The sequence below is a fragment of the Chelonoidis abingdonii genome, chromosome 7 (assembly GCF_003597395.2).
Source record: "Chelonoidis abingdonii isolate Lonesome George chromosome 7, CheloAbing_2.0, whole genome shotgun sequence".
Lineage (NCBI taxonomy): Eukaryota > Metazoa > Chordata > Testudines > Testudinidae > Chelonoidis > Chelonoidis abingdonii.
In genome coordinates this window covers 13,913,146-13,931,032 of record NC_133775.1, presented here as the reverse complement: position 1 = coordinate 13,931,032, position 17,887 = coordinate 13,913,146, and the positions used below count along the sequence as shown (strand labels likewise).

The 17,887-nt window shown below is 42.9% G+C and overlaps 1 protein-coding gene across 3 annotated transcripts in view; it reads left to right on the top strand.

Annotated features, from left to right (window-relative positions):
• Window positions 1–17,887, top strand: part of USP24 (ubiquitin specific peptidase 24) — a 121,561-nt gene that overhangs the window by 24,312 nt on the left and 79,362 nt on the right. For all 3 annotated transcript variants that reach the window (XM_075067635.1, XM_032766955.2, XM_075067636.1), the window contains exons 2-7: window positions 10,609–10,774; window positions 11,854–11,921; window positions 13,842–13,985; window positions 14,861–14,983; window positions 16,279–16,314; window positions 16,989–17,054. In XM_075067635.1, coding sequence (XP_074923736.1) covers window positions 10,609–10,774; window positions 11,854–11,921; window positions 13,842–13,985; window positions 14,861–14,983; window positions 16,279–16,314; window positions 16,989–17,054 — 603 coding nt within the window. The remainder of the gene's footprint in view (window positions 1–10,608; window positions 10,775–11,853; window positions 11,922–13,841; window positions 13,986–14,860; window positions 14,984–16,278; window positions 16,315–16,988; window positions 17,055–17,887) is intronic.

Sequence of the window (17,887 nt, the reverse complement as noted above, 5' to 3'; positions counted from 1 at the left end):
AGTAGGGGACGTCGAAATGCCCATTGTGATCCTTGGAGACCCCGCTTACCCGTTAATGCCATGGCTCATGAAACCATATGTAGGGAACCTTGACAGGAGCAAGGACCGGTTCAACTACAGGCTGAGCCGGAGCCGCATGACTGTGGAGTGTACTTTTGGCTGTTTAAAGGAGCGCTGGTGATCTCTGAATGGGAAGCTAGACTTGGGGGAAAGCAGCATCCCCGCGGTTATATCCATGTGCTGTACCCTCCATAATATTTGTAAAGGGAAGGGTGAAAGATTCAGTCAGGCATGGACCTCTGAGGTTCGACGCCTGGAGGCTGAATTTGCACAGCCAGAGCGCAGGGCTACTAGAGAGGCCCGGCACAGGGCTGCAAGGATTAGGGATGCCTTGAGGGAGGAATTTGAGGCTGAAAGCCAACAGTAGTGTTTGGTGCCTTGCACGGGAGTGAAGTGCTGTGGTTACAATGTTAGTAGGAATCTGTGTTTCCTAAGCTGATTTGCAATGCCTGTTTCTTTCCTGGGCTAAGGTATCTTTGGCTTTCTGCAATAATAGCCTGTTTTCGAAGCCAAGAATTCATTTATTTAAAAAAAAAAAAAAAAATTTTGACAGACAAACAACATTTTGGGAACCTAAAAGGGCAGGGGGGTTGGGTGGGGAACTGTACAATCACAGGTTTGAAATATGTCCTGTCTGGAGTGCTGTGCAATGACTGCTGCACTTCAGGATGGCTATACTGCATGGTGATGGGGGTTGAGTGCAGAGGGTAAGGGTCTTAGTTCTCAGGGCTGGTTGGTGAACGTACTGATGTTGGAGGCAGCTGGTGGTGGTAAGAACCTGGATGCTGAGGAAGGGAGTTTTGAGCTGACATTAGGGCACAAGGGAAAGAGCTTTGGGACGGGGGCGGGGACCGGCACGGTAGTGCTCTGCTTGCATGGCTACGAGGCCTGGATAAAGTCTGCTTGGCGCTTATCAGTGCTTTGTGCTTTTCTTCCTGTCCGCTGCATTTTTCTGGCGGAAAATGCTTTCCCTTTCCCTCCAGTCCTGCACTTTTTGATTCTCTGTGACAGAGTGATCCATAACTGCTTGCAGCATGTTGTCTTTGCTTTTTCGCGGCTTCTTCCGGAGGTTTTGTAGTCTTTGAGACATTGATAACGTGGGCAACCGAGATCTCAAGATTGCTTCTGTAAAGTCAAAAAATGCAACACTTAACAGAGGCAGCATTGTTTATACCATGTTATTCCCACACAGTTAAGGAGTGTAACAGTCTTCACAATAGCATAATTTTCCATCCCAAAGAGAGTGCACATAACCCACAGGAGCCCCGAAATGGTGAGTAAGGGGGACTGATTGCTCATGGACTCTACTGTCCTCGGGATTTCTGTGCATTGTGGAAAGCAAACAGCTGCCAGGGGCACCTACACTGAACACTATCCCAACATTTTCCACAGGAGTTGATTCTGGAAGATATCTCGTTGCTGCGGGTCACCTGGGAAGTGCGGGAGGGTCTTCTACAGTAATGCGGATTCGGCCCTGGCCCCTATGCAGTTTGCCTGTGTGCAGCAATGGTCCCCCCACCCCTCGTGGCACAGTGGCCCAGACGCGTTAGCCTGACTGGGACAGGGACCACAGTGGCTCTCCCAATAAACTTGCGCAAGTGCATTGCCCACGCTCTGGCTGAAACTTTTGAAGAGATTACCGAGGCCGATTACCGTGACGTGATAGACCACGTCAATGCGCTATTCCGCATCTAGGCATGCATGCATGCAGCCCTAACCCTCCCTCCTCTCCTGAAAAATTTCCATCTTGAAAATAAAAGCCACTTACCGGAAACCTGCTCCTCTGTTTGTCCTCCACAAAGTACCGGCTGCTGCGACTGGCTACCTTCCTCTTGGCTTGAGAAGAGCTCCTGGCTGCATGCCTACAGGGACTCCGGGGTGTCTCTTCCCACCCCAGTACCCTCACTCTCGCTTTCCTCCTCCTCCTCCTCCCGCTCTGAAGTGTCCATCGTGGTCCTCGGAGTGGTAGTGGGGTCACCTCCAAGTATCGCGTCCAGCTCTTTGTAAAAACAGCAGGTCGTGGGGGCAGCACCGGAGCGGCGGTTTCCCTCATGGGCTTTGCAGAGGCACTCCACAGCTTCATCACTTTAACCCTGCACTGTAGCGCGTCCCGGTCATGGCCCCTTTCCAGCATGGCCTGTGATACCTGCCCATAGATATCGTAATTCCTACGGCTGGAGCGCAGCTGGGATTGCACAGCTTCCTCCCCCCAAACACAGATGAGGTCCAGCAACTCGCCATCGCTCCATGCTGGGGCTCATTTGCCACGTGGAGCCATGGTCACCTGGAAAGATTCACTGATTGCACTCCACACCTGGCTGAGCAAACAGGAAGGGGATTTTTAAAATTCCCGGGGCATTTAAAGGGCGGGTCACCTGAGGCCAGGGCAGTAGAGTTCGAACTGATGAGCAGAGTGGCTGAACAGGCATTCTGGGATACCTCTGGAGGCCGATAACAGCGCTTTTGGTGGCCACACTGGTGGAGCAGTGCTGCATCAGCAGTGCTGTAGTCGTTATTCCCCAGGCTGAGGTGGAGTACAACCAGTGCTGTAATCGGGGAGATACAGCGCTGTATGTGCCTTGCAAGTGTGGACGGTGAGTGAGTTGCAGTGCTGTAAAGCCACTACCAGCGCTGCAACTCTCCAGTGTAGCCAAGCCCTGTAATCTGTTTTCTTGGCCGTGAGACATTACCTTCTACAGATTTTATTAGCAGGGACTAGTGTGACTTTTAGATTGACCTCTGTTGTTCATCCCAGGTCCTGAAAGGTTCTGGTCCCCCATTGCTTATTGAAAGAAATGAAACTCCATATCTGTTTCTGTTTATGAACTTCATTAAAAGTCTTAAAGTAAAATTAAAATTAAGAAAACATCACCAGAGTTAAGTTGCTATTAATACTAAATTACACCAAGAATAAAATACTTTAACTGTTAAATAAGAATTAAATTAACAAATCAAATTTTAATTTTAATCTTAGTATTGGATAACTGTTAAATTATCCATTTAATACCAAAAATATTTAATACTTTTAAATTCTAAGTGGGAGTTGAGGAAGGTGGCTGTCTGGTTATAAATCATAACTAGAGAGTTTTGCCAAAGTCAATTGAATCTAGAATTGGTCTCGGTAAATAGTATAATACTGAAACATGCATGCATAGTGCATTTCTGCAGGATATCTGGCTCTCGCATCTGCTATTAAACTCTCATTTTCAAGAGCACTACACTAATTCTTTTTTTAAAAGTTGAATAATAAACCATTTGCTTCTTGTTAATATCATCCTTGGATACTAATTCAGTCATGAATTTCTAGGGGAGTTACCACCCATTTCAGGTTTGATATCTTCTTGTGGCAGGATTTTAGCAGAAGAAAAACTCAGCTATATTTTCTCTAGTCAGAGGAATATGACAAAGGATGCTTTCCCTTTCCCAAAATGATGGCTTAAGTTATTAAGTCAACCTTCTAACCACCCATCATCACCATTTCCTTGTATAAATGGCATTCCTTTCCCTATACTTTAGTGCAGGTAAGTGACTGACCCCTCGGAAATACAGCAGATTGTTGGTGGAATTTTATTTAACATCTCCCTTCTCATTTCCTCAGTGGTACTGACTTAAGTGATCACCTTCTGTTTTACAGTTTTTAATCTCTTAGGGCAAGGAAGCATAAAAGTTCAGTACTGCTGAAAAATAATAGTGACACACACAGTGGACAGCTGAAGTCCTTTAAAATGTTCAACGTTGGTAGTAGCAGTTGAGCATCTATGCCAGTTTAAGAATAAGGGCTGGTCTACACCTGAAACTTAGATCGACCGAGCTAAATCACTCAGGAGTGTGAAAAATTCACCCCCCGAGTGACATAGTTAAGCTGACCTAAGCTCCAAAATAGGTGCTTCTAGATCGACAGAAGAATTTTCGCATTGACCTAGATACCACCTCTTGAGAGAGTGGATTTACTACAGCGATGGAAAAACCCCTTTCATTGCTGTAGCAAGTGTCTGCATTTATGCTGCTGTAGTGTAGTCGTACCATTAGCCTCTCTTAAAACTGCCAACAAGATGCAAACTTATGCCAATAGTGGATTTATTTTAAAAAAACAAAAACAAAAACACTGAGGCTTTTCCACTAAGAAATGGATGGAGTCCACAACTCACTTCACATAAACCAGTCACTACAAACCTGGGTAGGAGTCAGATTGGTGACCTAGTTGTCAGTGGCACGAGTGCAGAACCTATCTGAGTTATTTTTCTTTTTTACTGGACTAATATTTATCCTATCTTGTATTGGAAAAAGACAGCTCATTTTCTGGTCTACATGAAATGAGTTGTGATTTCAGTCCCTTTCCTAGTGGGTAGGTGGCTGTGGTAGCACCCCGTTAGCAGTGTTTGAAGAGGCCAAGTCTTAAACTGGTATGGAGGTTCAACTGTACTACTTACATTGTATGTTTTAGAGCAGTGACTCAACCTTTCCAGACTACTGTACCCCTTGCAGGAGTCTGATTTGTCTTGCATACCCCAAGTTTTACTTTACTTAAAAACTGCTTGTTTACAGAATCAGATATAAGGATACAACAGTGACACAGCACATTATTACTGAAAAATTGCTTTCTCATTTTTACCGTTATCACCTTGATCAATCGATCCTTCAGCCCTCATATAGATTGCACCGATCACAATATGCCTTCCATTCTTCTCGTACGCTGGCCTTCCTTTTTCATGTGCGGCCATGTCTTTTCACGATAAAATCTTCCCATCTCTTTGGAGGTTGGCTGAGTGGTCATTTCAGTTCCCATGGGTACCACTCAGCGACAGCTGCAGTCCATCGATAGTCAGTGAGCCTCGCTATATGCCCGGCCCATTGCATTTTACTATGCATGCTCTCAACAACGTCCTGCACTCCATTCTGCTGTCTGATCACTTCACTGGGGACTCTGTCACGGATTGAAATTCCCAGAATTCTTCTTTCCATCGTCCTCTCTGTGACAGGAAGTTACTGCTCCTCTGTCTCGTCAGCACCCATGTTCCGCTGCCGCACAACATTGTTGGCAGTACTGTTGAGCTGAAGAGGCTGGCGCGTGTTGCCTTACTGATTTTTTTTCCTGCTTTCTTTCTTTGCGAGAGTTCACCTTTCTGATCATGGCACATGTTAATTTCTTGGCCAAACTAGACATATTGCTCAACTTCTTCTATTTGTTCTCCCTTGATGATTATTTGGGCTTTTGGCAACGTATCAGGCCACAAAAATTTTGTTTTGGAGGCAGTAATTTTCAGTTTGACTTGGCTGCTTTTAGTGTTGAGTACTCGCAGCATTTTCTGTAGTTTTTAATATCGTCTGTGAATCTGAGATGTTTTAACTTCTCTCCATTGATGTTGATTCCACCCTTCCAGTGCTTCCACCTTATTACCATTTCAAGGCAGGCTGTGAAGAGTTTCAGTGAAACCGTGTCTCCTTGTTTCACATCTTTCTTAACTGGAATGTGAAGAGGAATATCAAATAAAATTATTTGTAGTGCAGTCAGAATTTGCTTCCTTTAATGGTTTGATATAGTTTGTCAGTGCTCTGCTCTGCAAGAGCTGTCAACACTGCATCGATCTCTGTGCTGTCAAATTCTTTTTTTTTTTATCGTCAACGAAGGCAATACGTAAAGGGAATTTATATTCCCTTGAGCGTTCCAATAGCTGGTTTATAGTGGAAAATGTGGTCCATTGTGCTGAAATTCCTTTGAAAGCCTGCCTGCTCTCTCGGCTGTTGCTCATCCAGACTCAGAATCAGTTTATTTTGGTGAACAGGGTGTAGACATGTGAAAGCAGGGGTATTGGACGATAGTTCTTTATATCTTCATGATTGCCCTTCTTGTACAGCAGAATGGTGTTGGACTCCTTCTAACTAGATAGTATCTTCTGCATTTCCAAGTAATGGCTAAACCTTTGAGCAAGGGATTTCCCAGAGGTCTTGGATTCCAGCTCTTATTTCAATTCAGTCCATCTTTACCTGGGGCTTTTTCTTCCTTCATTTGGTGAACTACATGTCGAACTTTGCTGACAAGGACTGGGAGTACATACTCATTGGTCTGTTGAAGTGTTGGTAATGGGACATTTATCAGAGACGCGAACAGTTCGGTATAGAAATCTTTGCAGACCGCTTCCATCACTGTTCTGTCAATTACTGGCTTTCTGTCCCTGTTCTTCAGTGCCATTATTGTACCATATAATTATAAAATAAATCAACTAGAATATAAATATTGTACTTTATATTTCAGTTTATAGTACAGGGATGGCCAAACTTACTGACCCTGTGGGCCGCGCATGACAATCTTCAGAAGTTCTAGAGCTGGGGCTCACCCGCAGCCCCGAAACACGCCCACCCCTCCACCCCACTGCCAGGGGTGATGCATGGGAGGAGTCACATGGGGTCATGGTTCCGTTCCTCCCCCCGCCCCAGTGTTTGCCAGGATTTGCTGGCTCTTCTCAGTCACATGGTGCCACTGGGACCCCTCCGTGCTCAACAGCTGCTGGGAGCTGTGGTCATGGGAAGAGAGCAGCAAAGAGCTGGGAGCTGCAGAGAGAGCTGCTGCTTTTGCTGCTGCCTCTCCCTTTGGAACTAAAGCAGTGGCCCCTCGCTACAGTTTCCAGCTGTTTGCTGCTGCTGCTCCATCCATAATTAACTCCTGGAAGTTACAGGGAGGGGCTGCTGAAGGTAACGGGGGACGTGCCTAGGTGTGTGTGACTCAAGCTTTTTGAGGGGGAGGAGGGGCAAAACATTTAAATTTTGCCCCTCACTATTAGTAGGCACCAGTTGTCTCTGGCAGAAGCTCCTAGAGCTGCCACAGGGTAGAAGCCTGAGCTTCTGGTAGGCAGAGAATGGGGGGAGGCGTCGGAGGCTCCATGAGCCACACTTTAACTGCAAAAGAACCGCATGCGGCTCACGAGCCATAGTTAGGCCACCCTGGCATGGTATATAGAGAGGTATAAACAAGTCATTGTCTGTGTGAAATTTTAGTTTCTACTGACTTCACTAGTGCTCTTTATGTAGCCTGTTATAAAATGAGACCAATATCTAGATGAGTTGATGTACCCCCAGGGGTACGTGTTCCTGCAGTTTAGAACCACTGTTTTAGAGCACTCGTGTTGTCAGTTTTGTCTCCAATATCTTTCAGCAATAATAAATTCATTAATGGTATGTCTACACTGGAGCTAGAAGGTGTGATCTCTGGCTTGAGTAGACATATTAATGCTACATCTGATGAACTAACACACTAAAAAAGCAGTGAAGCTGCCATGGGATGTACTAGCTTCCCCGAGTACATTCTTAAGATCTCAGATGGGATTGTGTTCAAGGTGATTAACCCATCCCACCACTCGTGCCACTTCAGCTACGTTTCTCTTTTAAGTACAAGAGTTCTATTAGAGCTAGCGTGGGTATGTCTGCTTGAACTGAAAATTACACCTTCCTGCTCCATAAGTACCCCAGACTTTCAAACACCTCTTACCTAAAAAACTTACTAATCCTCCTTCCCCCTCTTCCCCCCCCCCCAAAAAAAAACTAATTTCAGACATAAATTACATAGGAATGTATTTACTGCATCAGATCAGACTATTTCAACAGCAGCAGCCAATACCTGATGCTTCAAAGGAAATACAAAATCCTGTAGTTGCTTGCTAACTATATATGTTTTTCTCAAAGTTGGATGTGGGGGAAACTGCTTCCTGTCTGCTGACAAGCTTATGCCCTGAAGTTTTGGACTTAATTATTCTTTTGGACTGTGCAGCTACAAATATTAACAGTGGTGAATATCAGCCTTGTTGTGTTTTTACTTCAGCAACTGTATCCCAGTTACACCTGTAATAGTGAATGCCATGGTTCAGTTATATACAGTCTGCATTTGTTTCTAAACTTACTGCTCTTGAATCACTGTTATAGTTTAGGTCAAAACCTCCATATTGGGGATGCAGTGAGAACTAGGAGTACCATTATTTGCTCAAACAGACTGAATTCTGTACCTCTTTCTCATGGATTCTGTTTTCTTTTGATTTTCTTTTCTTTTGTTCATTTCACTTCCCTGACTTTTTTTTTTTTTTTTTTTTTTTTTTTACACACTTGAATATGCTTTGTTGTTGTTCTTCCTCCTCACATTACTCCTGAGGGAATTCTGCATGCAATATTTTAAAATTCTGCAAACATTCTTTATCAATAAACAAATGTGGAGGCTCCAGCGCTGCAGTGGGGAGCACTCTCCAGCCCCTTGCCTTGGGACAGGGACTCGGCAGTGAAACTGTGCCCACCCCTGACAAAGCACAAGGGCTGGGCCTGCCCCAGAAACCCCCTGGGGCCCTGCCTTCTGTGCTTGGCACACCAGTTGTGGGCAGGCAGGCTCCACGCAGCGGAATCTAAGTGTAGAAAGACTTAATGTGGGGAGATCTGGGTGTGGGATAAGAGGGCTCCATGTGGGGTAATCTGGGTGCAGGGGCAATGGATCTCTGCAGGGGGTCCAGGTGAGGGTGGTTGGGCCTCAGCAGGAGGGATCTGAGTGTGTCGTGATGGGGCTTGGTGAAGGAGTATCTGTGTGGGGAGCTCAGTGTGGGGGTCTGGGTGCTGGGACTGAGAGTGGGCTCATTAAGGTGGTGCAGGGGGAGGGCTTTTCTGGGGGAGTTTGAAGGGCCTGCTTATTGGGGGAGCCCCTGCTGCTGCCACCGCTGCCAAGGGAACGCCTCATGCTGGGCTCCTGCTTCCCCGTCCCCTTCTCTTCCCCCATCCTATCCTCTTTCCCACTGTCCCCTGCCCTGTCCCACCCTCCTTTCTTCCCTACTGCCTCTTCCCCTATCCCATTCACCTTCCTCTGTTTCTCCCATCCCACCTGCCTTGCCCAGCCCCACGGCAGGCACTCATTCCTGTACAGAAGACAAGATGGCTCCTAGCATGCAGAAGGGGAGCATGATCAGTACTAGGATCCTTGAGGCAGTGTCGGAGCAGCACCGTCCTTCAGCTGGGCAGCTCTGTGCTCCAAGAAATAAGGGGCAGTAGCACATGACCCTGTGTGCCCCCATGGCTAGCCTTTGTTTGGGAGGTCAGTGCCCCTCCAAACTAAGCCCATGGGCATCCCCAGGTCCCCCACTCCCACATGGCTTCCCTTTGCTTCCCTGTCATTTTCTGTGGGGAAGCAAAGAAATGTGCGGGGGGAAATGTGTTCTCTGCATGTGCCATGGCGCAGAATTCCTCCAGGAGTATCACATGTTCCTGGCTTTTCTCCAGAGTGCAGTCCTGTTGCTGTTACTGCACTTTTGTTTTCATTCATTTCCAACTGGTGCAGGACCTGATCCAAACATTCTGTCCTTTCTCCTGTTAAAGTTCTGCCTCCTGTTCTAGTGTCAGAGGGAAAATTCCTCTTTATGAACCCCACTACCTCACCGCACTCTGAGTGATCAGCATTTGAAACAGAAGAAATGGTAGCTTGTTTCCCAGCCATTATTTTATCTGCCTAGGGCTTTACCTCAAGTGGCACTTCACAAAGAATGTTGGGCTAATTTTGTGTGTTCTCTCTGTATGCAGAGATAATTGCAATTTACAAGGAAATGGGTAAAGTTGATCTGAGCTGCAGATTGCTTCTTGTCCTGTGTGGGAGGGGGATGGGAAAATACAGCACGGTGTTTTATTTAATTTTTTTTTTAGTGACTCATTTTGACTAAAAAAAGGGACAGTTGTGATTGAGATTTGGGGTTGGGTTTTTTTGATAAGCCACTACTATATGTACAGCATATTAGAATTATTTTAGCCTGTCCTATTTCTGAAAATGGGGGGAATGATATTGTCATACAGCTGAATTACCTCAAATGATACAGTATCTTGCTTAGTCAGATGGTTCATAGTGAATCTTTAGTAGAGAATTACTGAGATAAAATTGCAGAATTCTGACATGAATAGAGTACTTCACACCTTAAGCATGAGTCCGTTATTACCTTTAGTATGTAATATGTTCTGTGATATGTTTGAGTACAGAATGTTTGGTATTTAATTATTAGATACCAAATGATAAAAATACCAGGGGTGCGTGTTAGATATTATTTAAATACGATATTGCTAACACCAGGTGTTCCAGAATCATGAGGCAGGACCCCCAAAATTAAGATTGGCTTAAAAGCTTGAGACTTTAAAAGAAACCAAGCTTATTGTTAATTTGCCTTCTGGTTTTTGAACCTCTAGATTCATGTTTTCCATCTTTCCTTCACAATCAGGGCAGTTTTTTATTCAGCTAAGAGTCTCCTGTCACATGACTCCAGGAAAATTAATATCACAAGACTTAAGTTTAAATCATGAGTTGGCAATCCTGGAAATAAGACATGTAAACACACAAATGTATAGAGGAAAGTACAATCTCTGTATCAATGGATATTCAGTTGAAACTTCATATTCTCTCCTCAGACATACTTGCAACTCCATTTGAAATCGGTGGGAATTGTACATGCTAATGATAGGGCAGGATTTTGTCTTAAAGGAGTTGATGAGCTTAAGTAATCACTAGGAGCAGCTAAAAATGCCTTCTTCATTTCTCATTCACAGAAAAATGATGAAAATGGGAACTGCTCTGGAGAAGGTATTGAGTTTCCTACAACCAATTTGTATGAACTGGAGAGCAGAGTCTTAACAGATCATTGGTCCATACCATATAAGCGAGAAGAGTCCTTGGGGAAGTGCCTAATTGCATCTACCTACCTAGCAAGACTTGGTAAGTTCTGTTGTTGACTTTTTTTTTAATGGGTCCAGTGTGTAATTAGGAAGAGTACTTAAAAATTCTGTGTAAAGGTGTATACAGAGGATACACTCTAGAAAACTGCAATTTTTATACTTACTACCTGGTGCCATACAAAAACATTGCACTCTTTCTAGAACAGTTAACTATCTGCTGTTGTGAGCTCATACTGGTTCTGCAAAGAGCATTTGAATTTTGTCTTCATGTGTGCTTGATTGTAGAATAGAATAGGTATGCAGTTCTTTCAATGTTTTAAAGATTGTAAATATTTTTGTATGTAAAATTGTTTCATTTTTAAAATTACTGTTAATGAAGAGCTGTATTAATTTACTTGGGCATTTATTTTTATTATTGTTGTTTATTATTAATGATGTTTGTGTCCAAGCTCACTCCATATTGAGCTGTAGAGTAGGTTATTTGGCCAGGCTGTCCTAGTGGAAATACTCTGTTGCCATATCATAGACTTGGATTGATTCCTTTCTGGTCAACAAGTAGTCAGGGGCTGAGGGTGCTGTGGAGGCAACAGGCTCAGCTCCTGAGGTTGAAGGTGTACGTGAACTTGCTTTTCAGTATGCCCTCTGGCGAGCTAAAAGGAAGTTATGCTATGTTGTGGTGTTGGTGGAAGACATTACAGTGCGTAGAAAAATTAGCTGAGTGTTGTATGTGAGTTTCTTATGGTGGATGAGCTGCAGAATGATTTGTGCAAGTATCAAAACATATACTGTGTTGTTGAAAGGAAAAACACTTACCGAAGTGAAGTTCTATTAATGCCACGTAGTTGTACCCGATGCAATGTTTGGAAACTAAACTGCCCCTAATTTCTAAAAGGCTGGAGATCTAGGTTCTTCGACCTCCAGCCCCTTTTGGTGGAAGACACATGGCAAGAGTAATGTAATCCCAATAGGATGCTTATTGCTTTGTGTAGCAAACACCTTATTTGTGAGCTCATCTTCTGTGATCTCAGTAGCAAGACTTTAAGACCTAGAGCTCATGAGGCTGTAAGAAATCGGCCAGAGGTGGTAATAAATTATATACCCTCTATCCTTTTTGAAAAGGTCTTTCTGATTCTGATGAGAATTGCAAAAGATTCATGGACAGATGTATGCCTGAAGCATTTAAAAAGGTAAGGGGGAGGAAAGTGCACAAATCCAACTTTTGTGTTTGGGGAGTCCATTTCGTGAAATGTTTATCCTGGTCCATTCTGATGTGTGCCTCAGATATTATGGTGACTGGGGTAATATACATTTTTCAGTAGAATTGAATGCTTATGCCCAATCCTGCATCTGTGCTGAGCTCCATTGAAATCAGTGGGGCCCTTCATATGGATGGATCCCTCCATCCAAAGTCAGTTGCAGGATCACAACCTTAACTGGTGTATGTTGATACAGTGCTTTGAAGGTCTAAAGATATGTAAATATTAGGATGTATTATTTTTTAGTACTAATGACCAGTCTTCCCCTCTCATCCTTCCATTGTAATCATTCTGTCCCCCAGGTCTGAAAAGTTGGAGTCATCCTTGACTCCTCTCCTCTCTCCATTACACTACACTGTTAGATTCCTAACTCCTGCCACTTCTGCCTTTTACAGCCTAGCCAAAATTTGTCCCTTCCTTTTTCTGCTTACCGCCAAAACTTTCTTCCATGCTTTGATTTCCTGCCTGGCCTACTGTGAACTCCTACGCTTTGGAGTTCCCAATATCCATCTTGCTTTCCTCCATCCTGTTCCATAATCTGTGGCCTAATTTTGTTCCTTGCCCATCACTCTGTTCCACTTAAAATTATCTTTGCTGGCTTCATGTCCCCTTCCACGTCAGTCTCAAACTTTTGTCCTTCCTTTCAAAGCTATGAACAAACTCTGTCCTGCTTTTGTCTCAGCCCTGGTTGATGGTGCACAGATTGCCTTACCCTGCTACATAAAGTGCCATGTGCATCTATGGTCCCATATTCCAATGGTAAACAAGGGATAGACCTTTGAAACTAACTGGTATTTTAGGAGTTTAGAATAATTGTCATATATAATTTTCTAAATGTACATCAGTTATTAAGCCCTACATTTTCCAGGAAAAAAATATATTTCAAGTAGAAGGATTTTAAGAAAATAAAATCATGTTCCTACTGGTTTTGGGATTAATGTCAGTGCTTTTTTAAACCACTTGGTGCTTTCTACCCACTTAGTTTTCATCCTGGATAGCTGGGGTGTCGATGGGGTGGGGGAGAGATGAAAGAGGGTAGCTGAAAGATTGTTTGCAGAGATTAAAGTTTAAAGTCTGCTGCTGGGTTACATTTATTCTAAAATACCCATAAGCCTCTTATGAAGCTTAATGCACTGTAGTTTCTGAAAATCTTAAAAAAAAAAAAAAAAAATAGTCTTTGGGTTCTTTGAGGTTCCAAAGCATAGTAATTTGAATGCAAGCGCTTCAGACACAGCTGGTAATGTTTATCTAATTGCTGTTTCTACCTTTTAAAAACCTAATGTAGTTCTTTTATCAGTTTGACCTAACATGTTGGTTTAATGCTGCCTCTCAATCCATTAAAAATGTTCTTTAAACATCCACCTCTTCAGTAGTGCACATTTTGCTTGGTTTCTAAGGAAAATTATATTAGAGAGATGATATAGTAAACTATGACTTCAAGCAAAGTAATGTGGCTGTGTGACAAACTTGTTGGAAGAATTAAAAATGGATTATCTAACATCCTGCAAACATGTTAACAGAGTTACTCGAGCACTTAAAAATAAAGACAGTAAAATGAATGGCCATCGTCCATACAAAACTTTTCTGAGTTAATAGTGATTTCCAAAGGAAACTGTCAGTGTATTTTGATAATTACTTCTTAGTCTCTGCTATACCCTGTTTCTGATATAGTAAGTTTTAAAATAGTAAAACTATAAATATCACTGTTGCTTTTCCTACTTTCCCGCTATCTAAAGATATCATAAATAATATTTATATTAGAGTACTACTATCATGTACTGTGAGAGAAAAATGTTACTCTGAAAATAATGATCAGTGGCAGAGATTGATGCATCTTTCTCATTTTGGTAGCTGCTGACATCAAGTGCTGTTCATAAATGGGGTACTGAAATCCACGAGGGAATCTACAACATGTTGATGCTGCTAGTAGATCTGGTCGCAGAGAGAGTGAAACAAGACCCAATTCCTGTTGGCCTTCTGGGTGTACTTACAATGGTACTGTATTTTTATCATGCAGTCTCTTGTAATGGTAATATTTTACATCCATGGAGACATTTGAATCACTTTGAAGGAGAATAGAAGTTCTAGAAGGAATTAATATTCATTAGTTTTGTTAATGTCCTTAAAATATGAAAGTCTCTAGAAATCCGTTCTTAAACATCATAGATGGTTTGTTTACAATCTTCAGGAAAGCACTTGTGACTTCTAATATTTCTGTTGTTACTGTTTACCATTTAAAGCATGAACTCAAACTGTGGCCAAAATATTAAAAAGTGAGTAATGATTTTTTGCATGTCTGTTTTTGCGTTTTGAACTTGAGACCTGAAAGCGGCCTAATTTTTCAGACTGAGTGCTCAATGCTTTCTGAAAATCAGCCCTCTAAGGTATTTCAGGTTTTAGCATTCAAATCATTTGTCACTTTCTAAAATCTTTGCTTGTATTCCTGTTCTAAAGAGGCTATTGTTGCCAAAAGAATGACCATAGTCCTGGGAGGCGGGAATTCCTGTCTTCTAATCCCTGCTCTGACACTACTGTGGCCATGTGCAAATCACTTTAACCCCCTTTCAGTCTGTCCTCCCTCTCTGTAGAAGCAAATCAGTAAGGGGATATCTACCTGCCTCATGTTGGAGGATTGTTGGAGATTGATTGTATCGTGTTCTGAAATTGTAATACTGTGTATGTTAAGTATTAGGTATCGTTAACACGAATTATCCATGCTAAACTGTTAATTTCTCTTTCACTTAGAAAAATTAGCCATGCTCAAGAACTATGTTCGACTACTGATGTCAAATATTAACAAGATCTGTCTTTGAGACTCACGTATAAGCCACTTTGTGGTTGTTTTTTATCAATTTATTTTTTGTTTCAAGGCTTTTAACCCAGACAATGAATACCATTTCAAGAATCGAATGAAGGTATGCCAGAGAAACTGGGCAGAAGTCTTTGGAGAAGGAAATCTGTATGCTGTCTCACCCATATCTACTTTCCAGAAGGTGATCATACATATTTTTGTCTGTTTTATAGAATAGAAATGCTTTATAACCCTAGAATATAAAAGGCTTATCCAATATATGTAAATACTTATCCAAAATAAGCTGAAGTAAATCTTACCAAAAAAAATTAAGTGGCTTTTGAATACCAAATTTGGTTGCTGTTTAGAAGAGCATTCCCTTTTCATGATTGTGAGAATGTTCTACCATGGGGACTGGATCTGGGGATTGGTTCTCATTCCTCTCTAAATCTGCCATTATTACTGCTAGTTCAGTAATAAACAAAAGACCATCTGTCACAGTGGTCACCAACTGGTAGATGGCGATTGACTGGTCGATCCTGGAGCCTCTGACAATTGGTCGCAATCTCAGGGGCTAAAAATCCAGTGTTGCAGCGGGGCTAAGGCAGGCTTCCTGCCTGCCCTGGCCTGCGCCACTCCTGGAAGCGGTCAGCAGGCTCCTGTGATCTGTGGGAGAGGGGCAGCTGTCTCTGTGCACTGTTCTTGCCTGCAAGCACCGCCCCCGCCGCTCCCCTTGGCGGCGAATGGGAAACTGCAGCCAATGGGAGCTGCGGGGGTAGTGCTTGCGGGAGTGGTGGCGCAGGGGCATGCTGGCCACTTCCAGGAGTGGCGTGGGCTGAGGCAGGCAGGGAGCCTGCCTTAGCCCCACACCGCCACCACCCGGGAGCTGCCCATGGTAAGTGCTGTCTGGTGGGAGCCCGCACCTCAGCCCTGAGCCCCCTCCTGGAGCCAGCACCTTGTACCCCCTCCTGTACCTCAACACTGTGCCCCAGCCTGGCACTCTGATAGAGATGCAATTTGAGGCTTGCAATGCCATTGTAGGTGCCGTACCTGTTGTGTGGATAAATAAGATTTCAGTCTCTGGTTGTCACTGTTGCTAAAAAGAAAGCTTGTGGCTTGTGAAAACAAAAAGAAACTTTGCCAAAATTCAGGGAAAGTTCTTCTGTAATATTCCACACTACTGATAGGTTATAATTATGGCTGTGTGTCAGTCAGCAGCCACACAGCTTAATGTTGCCACAACCCATGGTCAGTGATGACAGGGATCCTCCAAAAGAGGAGGAAGAGGAGGAGGAGGAGGATGATAGGAACAACCCAAAGCTCCAGCTGCACTCAGTAAAGAAGGTAGCATAAACACATTAATATATTCTTTGAAGTAGTAGCACATACTTACAGCTAATTAACCCAAAATGCTAAATGCAGCACATGATAAAAAAAAAATTGCCTTTCATATATTGTTTTAAAATATGTTGCCATTAACTTCTTTTAATTGTCTAGGAACCTCATGGGTGGCTGGTGGACCTGGTAAACAGGGTAGGTAAAGCTACACTGAAAAGAACTGTTCATAGTACATGGTGTCTGTCACTTTAATTCATTGCTCTCAAAAGTGATTCTTCATATTTGTTCTCATAGAGGATGACAGCTATGTAGAGCAATGAGTTTTTTATGCTTTTAACCCTGCCCAACATAGATGGTAAGGTCCTTGCCAGGCAATCATGCTTCCTTGCCCACCTTTGCACTACTGATTTGTACCCTTCAGCTGAGGAAGGCCAGAGGTCACCTCTGAGGTTGCAGTGCCATTCCACAAACAGCTGCTAGGGAATGCTAGAGAGATGCATCCTGCATGCTGTCCCTCAGCTTGTCATCCTATGTGGATCTTCTAGCCTTCTTCCCTCACCCACATTTGCTTAAGGAGGAAGAATCTCGAGCTTGCTTTTGAACCCAGGACTCCACCATAATAGTATGTTGTGTTCTCCAGTGAACCATCAAATAGACATGAAAGCACAAGTCTTATGTTAAACTTAAAATCCCACTGTGAAAGATCCTTGTTGACAGCTCAAGCATCTTGTCTTGAATTCTTATTTCAGAGATGATCCTTGGAGAACAAAGCGTTATACACTCCAAGTTAAAGTCTGGAATATTTGCTGTAATCACATGTTTAAAAGGCAGACTGTTGTAATTCATTGACTTACTGTGGCTTTTTGCAGTTTGCAGAGTTGGGTGGATTTTCAGCAATTCAGTCTAAACTCCATTCAGAAGATATTGAACTTGGGGTATGTTAATCTTCTGTTGATGTCTCTTTTTTTATATGTTAATGTTCTATAGCAAAGGATACTGGTAATTTGATGCACTGAATGCTTTCTTCAGTACAGAAGTAGTACTCCAAAAAGAATGCTGTGAGAATTCTTTGGTATGGGATGGTTGGAGGTCAGGGAACTATATTTGAGATGAGACTTAGAGTTGGTCTCTACGGAGAGTTGACACCTGGCAAGCTGGGGTGTAAATCTACACATTGCAGCTGCATCCTAACTAGCCATGTATACTCGGTTACCATGCTCTAAAAGTTCTGTAATGTATTATGGTTCTACTGCTGCTTGGAAGAAAAACAAAGTCTTGACCACTTGTTACTAAAGATCCCATGAATCTACCCAGAAGAGAGCAGTTATTAGCATTGGTGTCCTGAATTAATTTCATTTCGGGTAATTATGTTTAGCATCCCAGTTTTAAGTGGGTGTAAACAGTTACATAGTTTTAGCATTTATCACTGAAGTAACTGCATTTCAGTTGCAGGGAAGGTGATTCCCATGTTTAAATTATTTTAAAAAAATCTGATTCATATATTTCGTCTATCTTTTTTATCAATGGAAGAAAGCATAAAATCGTCACTTGTAAAGTTTGCAGATGTCCCAAACATTGGGTGAATGGTAAATAATGAAGAGGGCAAGTCACTAAAACAGAGCAATCTGGATCACTTGGTAAACTGGATGCAAGCAAATAATATCATTTTAATATGGCTAAATGTAGGCCAAAGAATGTAGACCATACTTACACAATGGGGGACAATATCCTGGGAAGAAGTGCCTCTGAAAAGGACTTGAGAGTCATG